The 23,378-nt window shown below is 36.4% G+C and overlaps 2 protein-coding genes across 2 annotated transcripts; one reads left to right on the top strand and one right to left on the bottom strand.

Moving 5' to 3' along the window:
* Window positions 1-3,933: 3,933 nt before the first annotated feature.
* On the top strand, window positions 3,934-4,826 carry LOC141617585 (protein PROTON GRADIENT REGULATION 5, chloroplastic-like). The gene is made up of 2 exons (XM_074434768.1): window positions 3,934-4,391; window positions 4,535-4,826. Exons 1-2 carry the CDS (start codon window positions 4,128-4,130, stop codon window positions 4,637-4,639), a joined length of 369 nt encoding a protein of 122 aa, XP_074290869.1. The 5' UTR covers window positions 3,934-4,127; the 3' UTR covers window positions 4,640-4,826.
* Window positions 4,827-5,141: 315 nt separating this feature from the next.
* Window positions 5,142-12,200, bottom strand: LOC141617583 (eukaryotic translation initiation factor-like). The gene is made up of 5 exons (XM_074434767.1): window positions 11,766-12,200; window positions 9,237-9,405; window positions 8,988-9,113; window positions 5,461-5,526; window positions 5,142-5,370 (listed from the first exon to the last, which is right to left on the bottom strand). The coding sequence occupies exons 1-5, from the start codon at window positions 12,170-12,172 to the stop codon at window positions 5,338-5,340; spliced, it is 801 nt and encodes a 266-aa protein (XP_074290868.1). The 5' UTR covers window positions 12,173-12,200; the 3' UTR covers window positions 5,142-5,337.
* Between the last annotated feature and the right edge of the window lie 11,178 nt (window positions 12,201-23,378).

Below are 23,378 nucleotides of genomic sequence, written 5' to 3'. Positions count from 1 at the left end.
TTGGTGGGGAGCCGAGAGACAATCTGGGCTCCCACACCCTTAGCAATAGCAAAGCTAAGTCTAGTAAAAATGTAAGCGGCCACCCGAGCCCCCGCATCCTGAAATACCGAGAATTTCTGGATCCGCTTGAGCAAGGCAACAGCATCCGAACCCAGTTCCCCAAGTGAAGAGAAAGAGAAAGGAAGGAAACCATAACCCGCTACCGCGCACAAATCCCCATACTTAGCACACTTTCGCTGAGCAGCATCAGCGACAACCCGGCCAGGCACAAAATCCGTCATCCCAGTCTGAGTCAAAGGAGAAGAACCTGTCAAGTCAACGCACACATCACGCCCCCTGTCCCAAGAATAAAGCAATAAATCCGCAGGACGAAGAGAGCCACCATGTCCATCAACTAAACCGATATCAACCTCTTTTCCCGCAAAAATACGGATCTATAGCGGATGTCGAAAAGAGTGTCCTGACAAGGTTATGTCGATGTTTAACGCCCACAAGATACAAAGACAAGAAACAACGTGGTCCCCGAAAACATCCTCAAAGAAAAACCCGAGAGCAAGCGGACAGGGCCTAGATACCGTGAATAACGGAACACCCAGACGATACCCCAGCACACTACGGTAAGTCCTCCCGTTCATAGTCTGGCCCAACCCCGAGATAGGAACCGCACGTAACCAATCAGAGGAGTGAGAACCCTACTGAGACTGCCATAAAGCAAGCTGGCGTGGTGTCAAAGAGAAAACAGACTCTGAGGCAGCAGCAACCGTCGCGAAATAAATATCTGCCAATTTCTTCATAAGTTTGGGGGTAGCAATTTCACTAGGGTTACCTAAAATACCAGATCCTGTAGTCGCAGTAAACACCTGCGTGGCATCATCAAAAGCAGGGCCAACAGCTACAATACCAGAAGGGCCGAGGAGCTTAGCCTGCAAACCAGCAGACTGCAAACGGGACGCAATAAAAGCATAAAATAAAACATCTCCCGCCGCATAGACACCAAGACCACCAAGCTGAAAAGGGAATGTAGCAAGGCGCCACTGCCAATCCCCAAAACCCGGCCCTGACGCGGTGAAAATATGTTCCAAGCTAGAACGAAGAGCGGCATCAAAATGAAGATGGACAGACCCAAAAACACTAGGGGAGCAAGTACGAAGTGAGAAGTAAAGCTTGGAAATACCAGTACAAGCTCGAAGAAGAAGCAACTCACATTGCGGGTCTTCAATCCTCGCAACCAAATCCATTAGCTCAATGGTCTTGGTTACTCTCTTCGCCACAATCTCACTGCTAAAATCAGAACAAGCACTGACAGGTCCACCCAATACTGTAACACCACGCAATGGCCGAGAAATAGAGGGGGGGTAAACCCCAGGAAGTCGACTCCGAGGATCCTCAACAGGCCGAAAGACCTCCGTCTTGGAGACATTATGATGCAATCCAAAACGAGGGCCATCCACCATAATCAAATCCAAGACCTTCCCCACCTCCAAAGTATCACCCACGATGGTGCCATCATCTAAGTACCACGCCTGCAAAGTGAGGTCAAAAGTGTCCCGGATCTTGCAAACTAATGGATGCAAAACCAAAGCGAAAAGCAAAGGGCCCAACGGATCACCCTACTGAACACCCTGACAAGACCACAAGTAGTGCTCCCCATAAAAAATGAATAATAATGTTATTAATGTTAATGTTGTTGTTTTTGTTGTTAAAATGAATATTATTATTATTATTATTATTATTATTATTATTATTATTATTATTATTATTATTATTATTATTATTATTATTATTATTTTCTTTATTATAATTACTATTATTATTATTATTATGAATATTATTATTAAAATGAATAATAATGTTATTAATGTTAATGTTGTTGTTGTTGTTGTTAAAATGAATAATAATGTTATTAATGTTAATATTATTATTGTTGTTGTTGTTGTTGTTATTATAATAATTATTGGTATTATTATTAAAATTAATAATATTTATTATTAATATTATTGATGGGGCACACCCAACCGACTTGAGCCACTAGCCAATATGGTGTCATACAAGTCAACACGCTTGCCAACATGGTTACGGATTCGTTTGGTATACCCTACGAATCACGATTCGTTAAAAGCGAATTCATTCAAATTGATTCCTGAAAATACATATAACACATTTTCTATAAGCGAATCGCGAATCGATAAGGCGTATTCATGGCGAATATGGTAACCATGCTTGCCAAGCCATCATTTGAGGTACACATAGAAACCTATAAATATCTCATTATTCACCAATCAATGGTAAAATACTTCTCACCAACAACTTCCTCTCTCTAGAAGTAAGACTACTCGAGCTACTATGAGAGGGCACAGAGACCTTAGCTTCAAGCAAGGTCTCAACTATCCACCAGTACCGTAAGGCATCAGAGAATGACCTATTGCGAACCCTCTGAGGCCCTATTTGTTACGCGTGAAAGATCCATCCGGAGAGAGCAAGCATAGGTTCGAGGTGCCATCGTCTGAGAGGAGCGCGTTGACCCGACCCGGATTCGAGCAACGCTTACTTGAGTGTTTTTACTCGAAACAATTATTTTTACTAATATCATTATTAATATTGACATTATTATTTATTATTTTTATTAAGAATACTATGAGTAAAAAAATTACTATTTTTTCATTATTATAATTTATGATTATTCATATATAATATTATAATCTTTTTCTTAAAAATATTAATATTAATATAAATAGTATTATACTATAAATATTAGTATAATTATAGTTGATAATAACAATAATAATAAATATTATTATTATTAATATTAATATGATTATTTCAGTTCAGTTGAGCTTTATTCCGTTTAGTTCGATTCAAATGACCAAACTTCTATTCGATTCGATTCAATCCATTTCGATTCGATTCGATTCACTCCATTCGATTCGATTCAATTATTCACTCCATTTAGTTCGATTCGATTCGATTCGGCTCTAAAAAGCCAGAAAGAACAGGGCCTATAATAATAATAATAATAATAATAATAATAATAATAATAAGAAGAAGAAGAAGAAGAAGAAGAAGAAGAAGAAGAAGTAGTAATAATAGTAGTAGTAATAATAATAATAATAATAATAATAATAATAATAATAATAATAATAATAATACTAATAATAATAATAATAATAATAACAAATAACAAATAATAATAATAATAATAATAATAATAATAATAATAATAATAATAATAATAATAATAATAATAATATTGATAAAAACTATTAAGTTTAAGATTCGCAAAGATATTGGATGAATTTAGTGGAGTGAACCAGGAGTGGTGAGTTGAGTGAAATTTGAACAAATGGAGGAGTGGTAGCCGAATCAATAAATAGAAAGTGAAATTTGAAGTAATGAATCAGAGTTGAATTGAATCGAATCGAAATTTCAATGAATTGAATAAAGCTTTCAATTGAATCAATGAAGTGAAAAAATAAGCCAGAAAGAAAAGGTCTTAATAGACCAAGTATACAACATAAAATAGCCCATTATATACCTATTAACGGTTTATTCAAGTTTTTAGGAAGTTAATTATGGTTGAAGTAAGTCTCCTATAACTTGTCTCATACTATATATTAGAGTACTATGAGACAAATCATTAAACACGGTAATAGTTAACCAAAAAACAGGAAACAAAAAATAGTAAAAGTAACCACGTTTTATGTGAGAGATCTCACAATATTGTTATCGTGAGACTATCTTGTAGGTGAATTTATCTTACGATTAAGTGAACGAGACTAGTACTATATACTCCGTACTATATTGGTCTCCAAATTAACGGCCATAAATAAAATCAACAAATTGAAATCTAGGTAGGTCCCCATTTAAGAAGTGAATTAAGAGGCTATAATCATATTTTCTCCAAATTATTCTAGGACCATGCGAATAACATGACCTACAAAAATTACTAAAAAGCTCCAAGCACAACCTTACATTATGTGGCTCTCAATTAAACACCTAAAGACATCCTCATCTCATGCTACAAAACTAAACCACAACTCTTTGATTCTTCAAATTTCTAAGTCCACAAACATCAATAGAATCAACAAAACCTTGTATGTTCAACCTAGGGAGCTAAAGAAGTTTCATAGATGGCCACTTCTTCAATCACCGCAACCGGGTTCAAAACCGGTCTAGGCTCGTCTTTCGCCTCTGGTGATAACCACGCAATGCTAGCCAATTCCGTCCTGGCTCGTGGACGGATTTTGAGCAAACCGACACGTGCTCAACCCATGATGAAGAACGTTAACGAAGGGAAAGGTCTCTTTGCACCCATAGTGATGGTTACTAGGGACATTGTTGGTAAAAAACGGTTTAACCAACTTAGAGGAAAAGCAATAGCCCTTCATTCACAGGTACGTAAAACTAAATGTCCTACGTAAATACATACATGGTTTCCTTAACAAGTGTTCAAAGTGTACGATTCAGGTTAGTTGATCCTAAATTATTCTCGTTGTTGTTGTCGTCTCTAAATGGTTAAACTAAACTTTTGTAATAGGTGATCACTGAGTTTTGCAAGTCGATTGGAGCAGATGCGAAACAAAGACAAGGGTTGATCCGGTTGGCAAAAAAGAATGGAGAAAAACTAGGGTTCCTTGCATGAGATGAAAATTGAATGGAATTTATTTAGCTAGAAATGATATTGGCATATTCAGAATTTCTTCATGTAGATGTCATTTTGTAGATAATACAATTGAGGTTTTGCATAATATTTGTCCATTCTTCAGTTGTTTGGGTTTTTTTACCCACAAAAACCGCGATGATCATTGTTCGATGATTTTACCATTTTATATTAGACGTATCAGTTTTTTTGCAGTCGGCTGTGCCCCTCTTTTTTTCCGCCTTGATAAATGTAATAAGCAAAGGTATATTCTACACCACGAAATGGCAAACGCTTAATAATTTGCAATTATCAGCCACAGACCGAGACGTAAACGCATCAACACACCCATAGGCTATAGCTTACTTCCCTGGAAATATGAACGTAGAAAGACCATAGCGATTTTAATACCAATGCATTGTCCTTGATTGTCTCTTGCATTTTGATGTGATATCCACCGCAATGTTATCGCAACAAGATTTAGGCCTCTATGACCGCTACCAAGTCTAAGAACTGTCACACTTCATTATAAAAGTACAAAACAGGTCATTCAAATTAAGCAAGGGACTTAAATTCAAAATCAAAACAACAAATTGTACGAAACAAAACTTGAAATGAAATACTCCGTGTGTTCCGAGTACAAATTTTAAGAGAGCAAAAGTATAACATTGAAATCAACTGCTAATTCCAGGTCCTGGTTCTTAAACACTGTACCGGCTTTTGGAATTCCTATCCTGTAAAATTTAAGATCACAAGCTCTATAAAACCGTCTACGCAATGACAGATGCGATTGATTTAAAAGGAGGGAGAAGCAGAGAACTTACATGAAAGCCGTAATTGATCTTATCAGTGACATCGATGACCTCTTTCCACTTCCTTCCAATGCCCATCTGCACGTATTGTTCAATAGGTCAAAATGAAAAAAATTATTAAAACAATTTGTACTCGTATTAGAAGTTATTATACTAAATGCAAGTTATGAAAAAATTTATATCAAATTGGAAAATATACTCCTGTAACTCATATGCAGCAAAGAGGGAGAACTCGATTTCTCGAAGGCATCAAGTTATCAACAATCAAGGCATCACGACTTCGAGGTCAAGGTCATCTCTGGTATATACTCGAGTCTTGAGTCTCTACCTTAAACACACAAGCTAAAACTATGTTTGATATGATCCATGCACCGATATTCCAGCAGTAAATCAAACCAACTTCCAATTTCCAAGAAAATAGATGGTTTTACATCTCTTTTAAACTATATTTTCTTAAACTAGAGTAAATTATCTAATATCTTTTCCCTTTCGATCGGGACTACTTAATTCTTTGTTCGTCTATGATAAGTCAATAACAAGCACTGTCATAGCTAACTCCTGTTCAAAGACCAATGCCCAAATTCCCACAAAAGGTCTTAATTTCCAACCCACTCACCCAATTGGACCAGACCCATATTCTGGTGAAAAGCGCCAATATATAGATTTGAAAAATGTGGTGACTTGTGAGAATTTAATGATCTTCTTCTAGTGTTCCATCTCAAACAATGGTTGGAGAACTACTGTAATTCTCCCATACCTAAAATATCTTCAAGCGCCCCTATGAAAAACTACGCCTGCTTTACATTTACAATCCAAACCTATTGTTACGTATGTTCCACATCAATGAAGTGAACTGAAAAGTCGTACTCCCCCTAGTCTATTTAATCTCCCTCTTTATATTGAGGACAAAAATTAAGGAAGATAGCAAATTTACCCGTCTACCTCTCTCACATGCCTCTTAGGCTCTTATGGCTTACCCAACATCGCTCATTCACTTCGCCACAAACACCCTGAAACAAAACCCCAACCACCACCAATCAACCCTTAACCACCACCAAACCATCCCCAACCACCACCCACATAGCCCAAAGCCACCGCAACTAAGCCCCATACACCACCTAAGCGTCGTAAGTAACCCAACCCAAATACCATCAAACCGCCGCAACCCATCCCTAAACACTGTCAAACCACTGCAAACATCACCAATTCACTGCAACCCAACCCTAAACACTGTCAAACCACTGCAAACATCACCAATCCACCAGAACCCAACTCTAAACACCACCAAGCCACCACAAATCCAGCTTCAAGCATCACCAATACAACCCACCATCCCAGAATACCCTTCCCCCACCCTACGAACCACCCACCTCAACCATTAAAAATCCATCCACTGCCCTCAAAACGCCCTCTCCTATCCTTGAAAATCCTATATCTATGTTTTTCGCGTGTGAGGGAAGGGCCGAAGGGGATTCCAGGTGAGGTTGGATTTTCGAGACTAGGGTGGGTGTTTTATGGGTGGTGATGCGTGTTTTAAAGGGTCTTTTCGAGTGAAGTTGTAGGGATATTGCTGATGGAAGTGGGTAGGAGGCCATTTCCTTGGCACTTTCAGATGAAAGGGCCCCGGTGTCAGTGGTGGTGGTAGTGGGGCGGGTTAAGGCAGCAGGCCATTTCATTGGCAGTTTCAGCTGACGGGCCCCCGGTGTCAGTGGTGGTGGTGGGGTGGGTTAAGGCAGGAGAGTTATAACGGAATGAAGCTGAAATGTCAAGTGGATGGGTGGGGTATCTTGGTATGTTAAGTTAGTAGAAGGGTGAGGGTATTTTTCTCCACACAGAGACGATAATGTCCAAATAAGGAAATAGGAAAGAAAAGATGATTAATCCCCATAAGTAAAAAGGGAAGATTAAATAGACCAGGAGGGAGTATGTTTTTGCATCTCACCTACCTCAGTTTAATTACTTCTTTCATTTCAACATTTAAAGAGTATTACGGAGTATTTAATTTCTAGCCATCATCCTATATCATGACCTATGTTGCTCAGACACGGGTACGGGTGTCGGACACGGGTACGGATCCGAGTGTCGGGTACTCCAAAATCAAAAATTGGAGACACGGGGACCCTGTCCAAAATTTGGACTCGGGTACTGGGACACGGCTAAAAGTCTAAAATTTTATAAAAACAAAATACCAAGTATGAAGTCTATATTTTTATTAGTTGTAAAAAAGGGTTATTAGTTGAACTTTGTAATTTGTAATTCAACATAGAATAACCAAAATAAATAACATGAGTAGATGTTTGGTGGACTAGCACGTGTTGTGTAATTGGAAGAGAGGCATTTACTGCTTGTTGGCCACGTGTTCTTTAATAATGATAAAGGCAACTTTTTTGTTTTTACTGCAAGTTAAAAACACATTTAAGTAGAAGGCCCAACATAATAAGGCCCACGTAAGAGCACTTCACCAGCAGAAACCCTACCAAAACACTAAAGCCGCCTCCATCCACCTTCACGTGACTGAAATTGTCCACCGCTAAAATGGCCGGCTTAGCCGTGTATTGTAACAAGTCATCGGCAATGATAAGGTAAGCTAATTTCTTTTTATGAGTCTCCATCTTTCCAACAATTATCTGCTCGACTCTAGTAGCAGTGTCGGCATGTCACCTGCCGGATCCGGTACGGATTCCGTACCGGGATCTGTGTCGGGTCGGGTCGACACGGGTATGGCCCCAAATCAGCCGTGTCGAAGCAACATAGATCATGACAGAGGGCCACAGTAGACATAGTCTATTTCTTGCGGAGGGAAAAGACCAGATAGGCTTTACGTCCACTGGTCATACAGCTCTATTTTTCTCACAACGGGAGCCTCTAAGAGTCCCTGTCATACACATGTTTCTCTTGCTTGTTATTCTAAAAGTATATTCCGAGGGTGAAATAATTTTCGACCGCGAGTGATGTGCCTTTTTAAAGGCGAAAGTAAGGTTGTATTGCTGAATTTGAACGCAAAATGTTTGTTCTTACATAAGTTTGGCTCACCTAACTTCTGATTCTCTTTCATGGACTAACTCTACTAATTGTCCAAGGGAATAATAGTATTCCGTAGTGAAAGAGAATCAATCTCACGTCAACTACCAAGAAGAATCCAAACAAGCAAGGCATACTTTCAATTAAACAAGATATTGACACATCAAATGACCCAAACCCGGTTCCCAAAACGTCAACTCCACCCACAAAGTAAAGGCTAAAGATAGATAAAATCCCTTTTACTGACTAAACCCCGGTTAGAGGGCACCACCAAATGACCAAATACCCACAATGTAGGCTTTTATTTATAAGGTTGTATCCCAATCGGCCAATCTCCAACAAAATAACATGACAAAAGTTAACAGAAAAGGTACTACGTTTGTACAAAAATGAGTAGAGTAGATGAGGCACTTTGCTTCATTTCTCCAAATGATATCCAAAAGCATTTGCCTAAGATGTATGCAGCAGCTCAGTATGCTTGAAGCAAAGAAAATCAAAAGAAGTCAAACATCACAAACCTGTACAGACTCGTTCGCAGCATTCTTAGTCCATAATGAAAGTTTGTCACCCCTTTGGCGCACACTAGCTACCACACCACATATCTCTTCAGCTTCATCAAACTGTTCTCCAATTAGAGCCATCAACTGCTCAAAAGTGAACAAAAGATAGCAATTCAGTGAGTCAGACATGGTCAAACACCTAAAGGCTAGCTAACATAAGCGTCATTTAGACTAGGAGGAAATAAAGTTTGTTGTTATAGATATTACAGTTTCAAGCCACATTCTGTCAAGATCAGGCTTTCTGTTGGCCGCAGCAGTCCACTTGCCTCCCTTGGCACACTCAGGATCTTCCCATTTTGGCTCAATTTCCGCCTTGAACAAATGGAAATCAGCGTTTGTTATCAGCTTGCTGGGCTTGAAAATCTGATCATATAGACTGCAAAGGGATGATAATTTATATTCAGATTAACAGGTTCACCAGGAAAATCAACAAACTGCAACTGAAATATTCTTATCATTCTATAATTTATTCACTTGCAAAACAATTTCTCAATTGAGTAGCTGGACATCAACAGGAAGTCAGGAACAATAATAAAGAACATTTACACAATTATCTTACATCTTACATTACAAAAAAAGAAATCAACTTCTTGATCCATCTAGACCTCAAGAAACAAATAAGATCCTCGTTATTTTCTTATAAACTGCTGAAGAATGAAAATAGCCCATCTTCCATAATACAATCCCGCAAAAACCTATTAGAACTACCTTGATAATTATAGATACAAGAATAGTATGTGTGAACTAGGAAAACAACCTTCAACCAAGTTACTACAATCCCCATGATGACACCCCTTCAACTGAAAAACTACAAACTTAGGGGTCGTTTGGTTACCCACTAAATAACACAGGAATTTAAATTCATGTGAATTGCAAAATGGAGATATTGTTTGGTTACCCAATACACATGAATTGGAAGTTCCCATGAATTCCAATTCCTTTATAATGGAGGAACCTAGGTCCGTCTGGTAAGTGGGAATGCCTACATGAATTGCACTTCCTTCATGACAACCAAACAATATTTTTCAATTCATATGAATTCTAAAATCATGTTACAAATTCCTACATGCAACCAAACGAATCCTTATTTGAGCTAAACTGTCATACAACGGGGAGCAGACTCCTCAACATGCATTAAGTTAATAGGTGAAACTCCTAATTGATATACAAACTTAAAGACCTAATGTTCTCAATTTAACCTTACGCAGGCCATAAAGCCAATAAAACAGACAAATTTGGCAATGGGCACCAATAAAGTGTCTTTCATACCCTAAAAAGAGAAGCCTCCAATTCTCATCACAAAACTCCTTTCATCAACATAATGAAATGCGCACATCAAAATAAGCATATCCCAGTTCATAATCCCACAAACTAAATCATATTTTCAAACTATAAGCAGTTTCACAATCAATAAAGCTCCTCACACGAGTTAAATCCCATCCGATCCAAGTTTAATAAAAGCAGAAAAATCCAAAGTAACAAAACCAATTATAAAAAACCAAAAAAAAGCCACGTCTTAAGAAGGTCCCAATTCTCACCATGAAACATTAACTTGCCCATCAACAAAATGAAATAATCACAACCCGATTCATAATCTCCAAATACAATCGAAGTTTCGAACTTTGGGCAATTTCACACACAACATAACCTACCCACATGGACACATCAAATATAGTGCATCCAAGAAGTGTTAATGGATTTGCTCGGGTATCCTAAGAATTGTGAATCGTTAAGAGCGAATTCTATCTCACTGAAAATACTATAATACACACTCTATAAGAGCGTATGATGAACCGGTAAGGGCGTATTCATAGTGAATTTGGTAACCAGGCATCCAAGTAACCACGTCAATAAAACCCATTAAAACCATACAAAAGTAACAAAACCAATTACACCCCTACCAAAAAAAAAGCACAACCCAGTTGATACAACCGGTTGTAGGATCCACTAGCTGTAGCTGCCGGTAACATGCCATTCATACCCTAAAAAGAGAAACCCCCAAATCTCACTAAAAATTTTAAACTTCCATCAACAAAATGAAATACTGACATAACATAACCTATCCACATAAACTAAACTGCATTCAAGTAACCAAGTTCATTAAAACCATAAATCAAAAGTGACATTGCCAATTATACCCAAACAAAAACCGATACCTCAAAAAGGGAAACCCCCGATTCTTACCACAAAAACATCAACTTTCATCAACAAAATAGAATACCCCCATTGAAATTAGTAAAACTCAGTTCATAAACCCCACAAATTCAATCAAATTTCCAACTATTGCCAAAAAAATACAAGCTACCCACATCAATTAAACCACGGCCAAGTACATTAAAACCATAAAAATCAAAAGTAACCATTCCAATTAAACCCAAACCAAGAAAAAATACCTTGAAAAGAGAAACCCCCACTTCTCACCATAAAACATCAACTTCCATCGACAAAATGAAATTCCCACATCAAACTAATCACAACCCAGTTTATAAACCTCACAAATTAAATCAATTTTCCCAAACTTAGATCATCTTCACAAATAACACAAGCTACCCATATCAATTAAACCTTACAATCAGCAAAACAACAACATCAGAACCTTAATCCCGACATGGTTCGGATTCGGCAGACACGAATTATCAATTGAAACCGTCAAGAGCTTCTTAACATAAGTGTAAAACCAATTATATAAATAAAATAAAATAAAATAAAATAAAAGGGAAAAGTGAGAGTAAATACCACCAAAACTCTTCAACAGTATCAAAAGTATATGCCTTTTTAAGAGAAGAACCCCAAGCAGCACCTTGTTTAGGATTAGATTGATTATCATACCAAAACGCCCATTTTCTCTCTAATTTATGAGCTTGTTTTGCTGTTTCAGTTGCCACAACCTCGTTCACTTCCGTCACTGCCGCCAACTCTGATGCCTCAACTTCCGCCGCCATTTTATCTCTCTCCGCCGTGTACTGTGGCGATATACGCTTTGTGTTGGGGGTATATGGGGTTGACGAAGGCAGCTCGAATGTGGGGGATAGAGAGAGAGAGAGAGAGGTGTGATGGATGGTTTTATATGAGCATGTGTTTGATGTCGGTTGTTTGGTTGATGATGTTTGGGTTAGCCCATGATTTGCGCAAGTTCTAGCCATCTAGGGTTTGCCAAGTCCGCCCATATATGGGTTACTTTAGCCTATTAAGTGATACTCCCGTATATGGTTGAACATGTTGTATTGGATAATAGAAATTTTAAATAAGTCGGCTTAAGCTTGGGATAATTGGCCCATTTGTGTTGAGTAAATGTGTCGGGTTTGGATTGAGATGTTAATAACCCGTTTAATGAGTCAGTAAGAGTATAATTATTGGTAAGACTCAGCAACCACAACAGCTTTTCAGTAATTTTTATTATTTTTTTATTGTTCATACTCATTTCATACACACCTCAGTCTCTATACATTATCAGTCAGACTCACCTCGGTCTTGTCTTAAAACTTTTCAAAATCTTATCTCAAAACTACCAATAATCTTACCTTATCTTTGTTACATATCAAATTTTGTATTCTTTTTTACAAAATAGAGTAGATAAGTTGCTAAATCATTTAACAACTTTGTTCTAAATTAAGTTTGGAATTTTAAGAAAAAATTCTATTCTTGTATAAGTCGTTAAGGTTGCTTAATTATTAACAGTTTTAGTATAAAGACGCGAACTCGTTTAGCGATTGAGCAGTTTTGAACCGAAGCTAAAAAATAAGCTACATGGACCTATATTTATTTATAGTGTCACTGATGCTGGATCAAGTAAACGAGTCAATCAAGTTAGAGTTGAATTCCGTTAAGTCATATTGGGTTTGGAAGAATTCAGAGTCAAATCAGGTCGAATCACTTCGGGTTTGAGTCACTTTCGAGGCTCTTATCATCAAATTTTGTACAGGGAATGATCAATTTGCAACAATAAACATTCGATTGAATGATATTGATTCAAGTCAATTCAGGTTACGAGTCTAGCGTGGGTTTTCAGTTCAAATGTTGGACCAGATACAACTTCGTACAGCCGTACAGGTCAAGTCATTCGATCATGTCATTTAGGTAGAATAAATTTTATATAATATAATTGAGTTATATAGGTCAGACCAGAGTCGACCGGAGAAGTAATGGTCTGGTCTCCGGTCCAAGTTTTTTATGAATTCCAGTTTTCGGACCATTTTGGTCAGATCTGGTTTTTTCTAGTCTGGATCAGAAAGACCGAAATTTACATTTTAATTTTTTCTTCTTAGGTTAGTTTCCGTAAAAACCGTTATAAAAGTTGTGCAAATATGTTTAATTTGTCGATATTTTTCGATAATAATACATATTTATTCATTTTAATAATTTATAAGTATAAATTAATACTCTGTAAGTCATTTAGTAGGGTGTTTTCCCTGCATAATGTTATGACGGAAAATAATTCCCTTCATACGGTTGTTTTAAAATTAACAATAGGTCTTGGTATAAACGGGTGCGGTGAACAGACGGGTAAAGACCTCTAATAAAATGGGTAAGGGGACAAGGTGGGACACCCCCATGTGCTTTCCACTTTATGACAAATGGGTATTTTGTGAGGGGAAATGGTATCCGTCTATACGTATAGACGGAGAGTGTCCGTCTATAATGAGAATTTGTGTAAAATTAATTCCCACCATATAATTGATGTAGGATTGGATAATCCAAAGCAAGAGACATGTAATAAAAAAAATTGAAATTCTTTGTATAATGTACAAAGCGTCTTGCTTGTGACGGGCTAATTCTGTCACAAGCTGAATACCTCTCATAAAAAGGGAGAGGGGACAAGGTGGGGCACCCCATGTGCTCCCTCACTCACCTCTCATGGGTATTTTGTGAGAGAAAACGGTATCCGTCACAAGCTTGTGACGGATATCACCGTCTTCAATGAGATTTTGTGTATAATGTATTGTAAAAAAATTATTCCCTAAATATACTCTCTTAAATGCTTTATTTATTTTTAAATTTTAATAAGTAATATATTAGTAATATTCACATATATTACTACTCCATATTTAATAAATTTATATTATATTTATAATAAAAAAAATTATTTAAGATTTGTATGAATTTATATTATGTAATACACATTTTCATAATTGTAGCTATTATTTGTAACTTTGTATCATAAATTGTAAGATAAAACTCATGTCAGTTGAGGAAAGTTTCATTAGAGAAGACCCATTTAAGACCATGTCATTGACAGAGAGGGATACTTGTGTTCCATGAAGAAAGAAGGAAACTTTGTGTGTTTCCTTGTAATGTTGGTTTGATTTTGTAGAGGAGGAGCTCAATATCTGTGGCTGGTGTTTTTGAAGAAGATGGAGATGGTGATTTTGATGGAGATTTTGAAGAAGATGAAGATGAGAAAGATAAGAGAAGAAGAAGAGTAAAGGTGGGTTTAAGGTGATTTTGATGGAGATGGTTATTCTCCTGCAAGCTGCTACAGATGGTTAAGAGGGGTGCAGACTAAGGTTGGTTGGTATTCTGTGATTTGGAATCCCTGGAACACGCCAAAGCATAGCTTCCTGGGGTGGATATGGGCTCATGATGCTCTGAAAACAAAAGGCAAGCTCTTTGCGATTTGGTGTTACTGAGATGATCTTGATTGTATCTTTGTGTGGGCTAGGTAACGAAACTCGGGAGCATTTGTTTTTTGACCCCTTATAGCGGAAGAGTTATCCATGCTATAAATCGGGTGATGGGAGGAATTCTAGCTACTCATGATATCTTTGGAAAGGAGTATGCGACATCCTGGTTCTCAAGTCCGAAAAAAGAGTATTGTATGCTTTGCTTGTGTGTGTGGTCTATCGGATATGGCGACAAAGGAATAGATGCGGGTGGATATGCAAGTGCTCGGACACGAGAAGCTTAGTTCTCTGATTATGCAGGAGGTTAGAGCAAGAATAAGGAGTAGGGATTTAACGTTAGTGAAACAAGGTGATGTTGATTGGTTACATAGCATGACTCTATTGTAAAATCCTACATGACTCTTGTACTATGATATCCTTTTATTAATATATACTTACATTTTACCAAAAAAAAACACCATTGCAGAAAGTTTTGGAGAGAGAAACATGGAAAGGAATGTTGGGAGTGAGGCTGAGAACTGAGTAGGAGTGTGGACTGTGGAGTGCACTGGGAAAGTAGACTCTAACATGTTTTTTTTTGGGTTGATTTATATCGACGACGTTTTAGTAAATATCGACGACGTTTTTCAAAAAAAAGACAATAATTGCCCTTCCACCCATCAAACACTTTCTCTCTCTAAAACATTTCCTCTCAAATTCAACTAAAAATCAACTAAATTAAAAAAAAAAAACCAACAACAACAATTAACAACATGACGGATCCCGAATCACCGGTACTTAAACAACTTAATCGCTTCATTATTTGGTTAATTTTTTTTCGCACCGTTAAATCTGTTCGATAATTAATTTACGTCACGTATTAACTTTGTAATAGCAAACTGATAGGTCCATTTTATATACATTTTAACCCCCTATTTTACCTCTATTTTACATGTCATTTGCACTAATGTTAGTGTTTGTGAGCTAATTCCGTGTTCTAGTTGTGCTTGCTTGTTTTCTATTGTGTTTTGTAGGAAATTAAGCTTTTAGTAGCTTTTTCCCGTCAAAGTAGCAAGTACAAGAGTTCACGAGGCTAATGAGAGTAAGTCTTGATCATGCAAAGGAGTTTCGGGAAGCATAGGGGCATTTTGGGAAGAAATTGGAAAACCCGAGCAAGAGGAAACCAATCTTAGTTGGTGGATATGTAAAGAAATGAAATCCAAATGAAAGCCCATGATAAGAGTTTGCATTGGATGCCAAAGGATGCTTAAGATACCTTAGACGGACGCATTAAGACATAAGCATCGGATTCCACATCAACATTAAGTGCAAAGTTAAGACGGAATTAAGAGAAATTTGAGAAATACCACGACCCCGATCGGGGTTGGGTGGCCCCGATCGGGGTTAGCCCCTGTAGCTTATTTAATTACTCCCTTCACTCCTATAAATAGAAGCTTTGGTCGACACTTCTTGGACACCTCTTACACATATTTTTCCATCTAAATTCTCTCTAAATCTTAGTAGTTAGTTTAGGTTAGCTTAGTTTAGTTTAGTTTGTATACATTTCCTTTTAGCAATTACATTACAATTACATTTCAAGTTTAATTCCAAGTTACATTTCAAGTTTGTTCTAGTTTCATTGTTCTTCTATTTCCATTTCCATTTCCATTTCCATTTCCATTCAAGGTAATTCTTATTCTATTTCCATTATGTTATTTATCATTTCATGTAGTATTAGTTTAGTTTATACTTTCAACATGTTTGAGTAGTTATATTTGTCTAAGGAGTAAGGGAAACCATGCATGATTAAGTAATATGTAAATGTCAAAATAAGAATAAGTTAATATTGTATAAGTGTTTCTATCACATGTTTGCACCATAATGTTTAATCTATGTTTAAAGGCTTTATTCATTGATTAAGTTTGTTCATTCATTCTAAAAGTCGAGAGACACGGAATTGAATTAGACTAAGCATGTGTAGTAGGACGACCTAGTCATGGATGAAAGTTTCTCTAGGACCACCTCTATGGTTGACACTAATATCGTAAGGTGGGTGTCTTTAAGCCTAAACATTTATCGTAAAATCAACTTCCTAACTTGACATGAGCATTTACATAATTAGCATGTGTGACCCGACCTCCCTAGACATTTTCTTTATTATTGTTTTATCATCACATCAAACCAAACCAATCAATCAACCGTTAACCTACTGAGGTAAAATTCACTCCATAACAACTAATTAACAACTCCCGTCTCTCTGTGGTTCGACCCCTACGTACTACATTCATTTGTTTTGCTAGGGTATAAATATTATCTTTGCATAGGTGTGCGATAGCCTATCAAATTTTGGCGTCGTTGCCGGGGAGACGGTTTTGTTTGCTAATTAGTTGTTGAATTTTATCTTTTTATTTGGTCTCGAGGAACACTTGTTCCTAGGATTCATCTCACCGTTTTCTTGTAGTTTTAGTGCCTATTCTTGTAGGTGATAAAGCTATTGGCCTTTCATAATGAGTTACGAATTCATCCCACAACTCCAAGATGAGCCTTTTCCTGACTATCTTGACCGATTCTACTACTTTTGCGATAGTCTCATCTCCTTTGGACATGTCTTTGATGGGGATTACTTGGGTCATTTCGTGCTTGGCGGCATGGATTCCGAGACCCGTGGATTGGCTCTAAAATTGAGTAATGGGAATCTCTACAACATGATTGGGCCGGAACTTTGGAATTTCTTAAATTTCATTGCTTCCGAATGTCGGGAATTAGCACGCCAATTCCATTATTGGTGCATCGAAGAGGAGCTTAAAGTTTTACATGCTCGTTTGGGAAAAAATTCTCAAGAGAAACCGAGACGACGTGAGCCTATCTTCTCTCATTTTGCTTTTTCACCTCCCCAATGTGAGTCTTTTCAATCTAATGATTTTGATTTATTGGATGATGATGATGGTCCGATTTTATCTTTTAAAATATCCCCTAGTGTCATTCAAATAGAAAATGTAGAGACTCATGTTGATGACATTAACCCCATAGTAGATGAGTCACCTTCTGTAAATGAATTTGTCGAGATTCTTTGTAATTCTAATGAGGTTTCTCCCGAGTCTTTTGACCCCATTGACAATTTATTTGTAGAAGATATTGTTGATCCATTTGAGGAAGATAGAGGTCTAAGCACTTTCGACTTAGAAATTAAGTGGGATAAACCTCCCATTTTTGATGATCCTCTCTTCTTTCATTCTACTTACCACCCATTTGAGACCATTTATGATTATAATTTGTGCTCTAACGATTTATTTTGTGGTCTTAAGAATGATACTCCATTTCTTCTTTGACGAGTGGAGTGATATGGTGGTATTATTTGAAGTCTCTCACGCGCCCATTGATAAGATATCCTATTTCTTACCTTTGATCATTCATGCTAATATCTTGTCAATTGCGTATATATGCTTCCATGTTGCTCATGTGCAGATATATGATAGACTTCTAAGGGCTTTGACGAGCTTTTTAAGCAACAAAAGTCCTTTGTTCGCAAGGCCCTTCTTACGCTAGCTTGGGGGAAGTTTTTAAAATTTAGTATGCATTTATTTTTCTTTATTTTCCGCATGTGTCATTTCCATTTCCTTTTGTTGGCTTTACTTGTCTTCCTTTGTGTTTTTTTGCGGTTAACCCCATTTTCACATTGAGGACAATGTGATGTTCTAGCTTGGGGGAGGGATTTAGTGTGTCTAGTTATTTTATTGCTTTCAAATAAATTGAAAATTTGTTTTGGTTTTCATTTAGTTAGTGTAGATTTATTGAGAATTTTTGAAAAAAATTTGTGTTGTTTTTGCTCTAATTTTTTGCTTGTCCTACTTATGCCCTCTTGTTTGTCCCATTTTTGGCTTGATAGCTCTTGATTCGCTACTTTTGAAAGGATATAGCATGCATGGGGATGTCTTGACATAGTAGGTGGAAGATGGAAATTAAATCAAGTAGGCTTGATCTTGACTTTTGGCAAGCTACAAAATTGGTAAGGTAGAACCTCCTTAAAGGTCATTTTATCTTTATTTGGTCTCACTTAAGTGAGTGGTAGGTCTCCTTATGGTGTGTGTTACATCAAAACTCACAAGTATGGTCTTTAATTCATCTCTTTAAGCATTACTTTCATTTTGCTATGCATTTTTGAAGCCAAATTCACATTGATAAATTTGCCAATTTTCTAGCCCCATTTCACATGTTCTTGTTTCCCTAGCTACAATATAAATTCCCTACCCTTGTTAAGCTAGTAGCTATGTTTTGGTGTTGGGATGCTCAAATTGGGATGTTCTCTAAAGATTATGTCCTTGTGAATTGGTTGTTGGATTGTTGTTTTTCCGTAATTGTGAAGGTAGAATTGGAGCAAGGAAAAAATGACGAAAAAAAGAAAAAAAAGAAAAAAAGAAAAAAATGAGAAAAAATGAAGAAAAAAAAAAGAAAAGATTTGTTTGATGAAGTTGATGTTAATAATAAGTGGTAGAAGAAGAAGAAGTTAAGATTTCTCATATGGTTAATTATATATTTTGGAGAAATTCTTAAGGTTTGTAATGTAATAAGTCATTTGTCTTCTAATTGGGCTATTTTGGGTTGGAATGAACATTTTCACATGGTTTTGTTGCTAGCTTAACATTAGCTCCACATATCCATAATCATTTGTCCCCCTTATGTCCCATATCACAATAAAGCCTTCTTCTAACCCTTTGGCTTCATTATTTGCTTGCATTTGATGGCTTTGCTTATGATTTGATTGTTTACCATATTAGATTGCGGGCACATTCTCATGAGTCGAGGATAGCTTGAGTGATTATTCACAAAAAAATGTCCTTTACACAAAATTGAGTTATGAGTGGATCGTGAGAGTCCGAAAGTCAAAAGATCATGCAAGAGCCGAAACGTTTACTTGAAGTCTTCTACGCTACGCCGCCATGTAAATCTCATCCATGATTTTGCTTATCCTTATGCCCATGTTGTTTCGGGATTTGAATCAATTCCTTGTTAGCTACTTGGGATTTGCAATGTTGGGATGATCTTGCTTGAGGACAAGCAAGGGTTTAGCTTGGGGGAGTTTGATAGGTCCATTTTATATACATTTTAACCCCCTATTTTACCTCTATTTTACATGTCATTTGCACTAATGTTAGTGTTTGTGAGCTAATTCCGTGTTCTAGTTGTGCTTGCTTGTTTTCTATTGTGTTTTGTAGGAAATTAAGCTTTTAGTAGCTTTTTCCCGTCAAAGTAGCAAGTACAAGAGTTCACGAGGCTAATGAGAGCAAGTCTTGATCATGCAAAGGAGTTTCGGGAAGCATAGGGGCATTTTGGGAAGAAATTGGAAAACCCGAGCAAGAGGAAACCAATCTTAGTTGGTGGATATGTAAAGAAATGAAATCCAAATGAAAGCCCATGATAAGAGTTTGCATTGGATGCCAAAGGATGCTTAAGATACCTTAGACGGACGCATTAAGACATAAGCATCGGATTCGCATCAACATTAAGTGCAAAGTTAAGACGGAATTAAGAGAAATTTGAGAAATACCACGACCCCGATCGGGTTGGGTGGCCCCGATCGGGTTAGCCCCCGTAGCTTATTTCCGTTACTCCCTTCACTCCTATAAATAGAAGCTTTGGTCGACACTTCTTGGACACCTCTTACACATATTTTTCCATCTAAATTCTCTCTAAATCTTAGTAGTTAGTTTAGGTTAGCTTAGTTTAGTTTAGTTTGTTTACATTTCCTTTTAGCAATTACATTACAATTACATTTCAAGTTTAATTCCAAGTTACATTTCAAGTTTGTTCTAGTTTCATTGTTCTTCTATTTCCATTTCCATTTCCATTTCCATTTCCATTCAAGGTAATTCTTATTCTATTTCCATTATGTTATTTATCATTTCATGTAGTATTAGTTTAGTTTATACTTTCAACATGTTTGAGTAGTTATATTTGTCTAAGGAGTAAGGGAAACCATGCATGATTAAGTAATATGTAAATGTCAAAATAAGAATAAGTTAATATTGTATAAGTGTTTCTATCACATGTTTGCACCATAATGTTTAATCTATGTTTAAAGGCTTTATTCATTGATTAAGTTTGTTCATTCATTCTAAAAGTCGAGAGGCACGGAATTGAATTAGACTAAGCATGTGTAGTAGGACGACCTAGTCATGGACGAGAGTTTCTCTAGGACCCGGTCTATGGTTGACACTAATATCGTAAGGTGGGTGTCTTTAAGCCTAAACATTTATCGTAAAATCAACTTCCTAACTTGACATGAGCATTTACATAATTAGCATGTGTGACCCGACCTCCCTAGACATTTTCTTTATTATTGTTTTATCATCACATCAAACCAAACCAATCAATCAACCGTTAACCTACCGAGGTAAAATTCACTCCATAACAACTAATTAACAACTCCCGTCTCTCTGTGGTTCGACCCCTACGTACTACATTCATTTGTTTTGCTAGGGTATAAATATTATCTTTGCATAGGTGTGCGATAGCCTATCACAAACATTACGATTTTTCTGCATAAATCTGAAATTTGTCCCCCGAAAGTTAAACCATAGACCAAAGTTGAAATCCAACGTTCAGCCCATGGTCCAAACGTTGGAAATCAACGTTCACCATGGTCCAAACAATGAAAATCCACGTTCACCATGGACCAAACGTTGGAATTTCACGTTTGGCCACGATGAATTTTTTTTTTTTTAAAAAAAAAAAAAAAAAAAAATCACCGTGGCCAAACGTGGGATTCCAACGTTTGTCCATGGGCAAATGGCGAAAACCATCGTTCCTCCATGGCCAAACGTCCAAAATTCACGTTTCACCATGGATGAAACAACCAATTCTCACGTTTCATCCACGGTGTCCCCTTCCCCATTTTTTTCGACTCAAATTCGACTATTATTCGACATATAATTGACTTATTTTACGCAAACAACTATACAATTACAACTAATTAGCAAAAGATTGGCAACAAAAACAACAATACAATTACAATAATACACACAACAATCTATCTTTCAAAACTAATTACAAAGCTAATTTTTAAAATTAAAAAAAAAAAAAAACGGATATGAACAGTATCGACGGCGACGATAAACGGCAGTGGCGGCGTGGTAGTGGCGGCGTTTGGTGGCAGTGTGGTGGTAGGAGGTGGTGATGGTGTTTCATGTTGGGAATATTTGGGGATTTTTGGAGTTAGAGAGAAAAGAAGAGAGTTAGTGAGATGTGAAGGGTAAAATTGTCTTTCAGAATGAAAATGTCGTCGATATTTACTAAAACGTCGTCGATATTTACAAATTGGGTTTTTTTAACACAAATTCTCATTATAGACGGACAATATCCGTCTATACGTATAGGCGGATACCATTTTCTCTCACAAAATACCCATTTGCCATAAAGTGGGAAGCACATGAGGGTTGCCCCACCTTGTCCCCCCTACCCATTTTATTAGAGGTCTTTACCCGTCTGTTCGCCCCACCCGTCTATACCAAGACCTATTGTTTTTTTAAAAATTGAAGTGTCAGTTTTAAATTAAAACAGTAAGTCTCTCTTAAGACGATATAAATAGATTTTAAATTGACAATACTAATTTTTCAAATTTCTCATCCTTACATTTTTTATTTGAGAAAAATAAATGAAATGGCAAAACTAATCAATCTGCTAACGATATCATTTTGATATTTTTATGAATTTTTTTTTTATATTTGAGCTTTTTTTCCCCTATATCCTCTATTTTTGCATAATTTCTAGAGTAGATACACTTCAAGTAAAAATTAGTGCGCTCAATTTTTGGTGCATCCTAACAAATATATAGTGAATATAAATAAACATCATCAAAATAAAAATCATTAGAAGTATGAAAAAATGTATTTATATAATATAATTTTTTGCAAATTTAAAAGAAAATATTTAAATTTTTTTTACCATAAATGTAATTTAAATTTAGTATAATATACGGAATAATATTATATGTAATAATATTTATTTATAATCTATTGAAATATAAAAAATAAATAAGGAATTAAATGAACTATACGTAAAGAATAATCCCCTATAGACTAAAAGAACAACACATCTGTGTTATTCCCGCTCAAATTTCCCGCTCATCTTTCTCCCATACGGAATATTCCCTTCTAGAATATTCCCTTCTAATATATTGTATTCAAAATATTTTAGTCAACCCATATATGGAATATTTCTACTACAATATTCTACACAATTACGAATAATAATATTGCCGTCAATCACTATGCCCCATATATGGAATATTTCTTATGGTTACGTTTTATATATAAAAGTACATTTACATTAAATTAAATTCATATTCAATTTATTAAAATAATATTAATAAACTAAATTTCTAGAATTAACCTTTATAAAATTATCGTGCTGTAGCACGGGTTGCTATACTAGTTCTTTAACATTACATTATATAAAAGGATTCAATTTTGTTTTTATTTCCATCCCTTTTGCTTTAGATCATCCAAACTTAAATAAACAATATGGTGGGAATTATTTTTAAAACAACCATACATGGGGAATTAATTTATCTTATAGCATTATGTAGGGAAATTACCCCATTTAGTATAATTTAACATAAGTAGGTGAGTGCGGACAAATTCCAGTCCAACCGGCATGGTTTCGATCTTGGACTGGAATTTTTTGGTTTGATTCCTGACCGAAACTTTTTTCCATTTTAGTTTGATCCAATCCGATTTCGGTCCGACCCGAT

Source organism: Silene latifolia, chromosome X (assembly GCF_048544455.1).
Source record: "Silene latifolia isolate original U9 population chromosome X, ASM4854445v1, whole genome shotgun sequence".
NCBI classification, from domain to species: domain Eukaryota; kingdom Viridiplantae; phylum Streptophyta; class Magnoliopsida; order Caryophyllales; family Caryophyllaceae; genus Silene; species Silene latifolia.
Note: the sequence above shows the minus strand (reverse complement) of the source record. Positions and strands in the feature narration are given on the sequence as shown.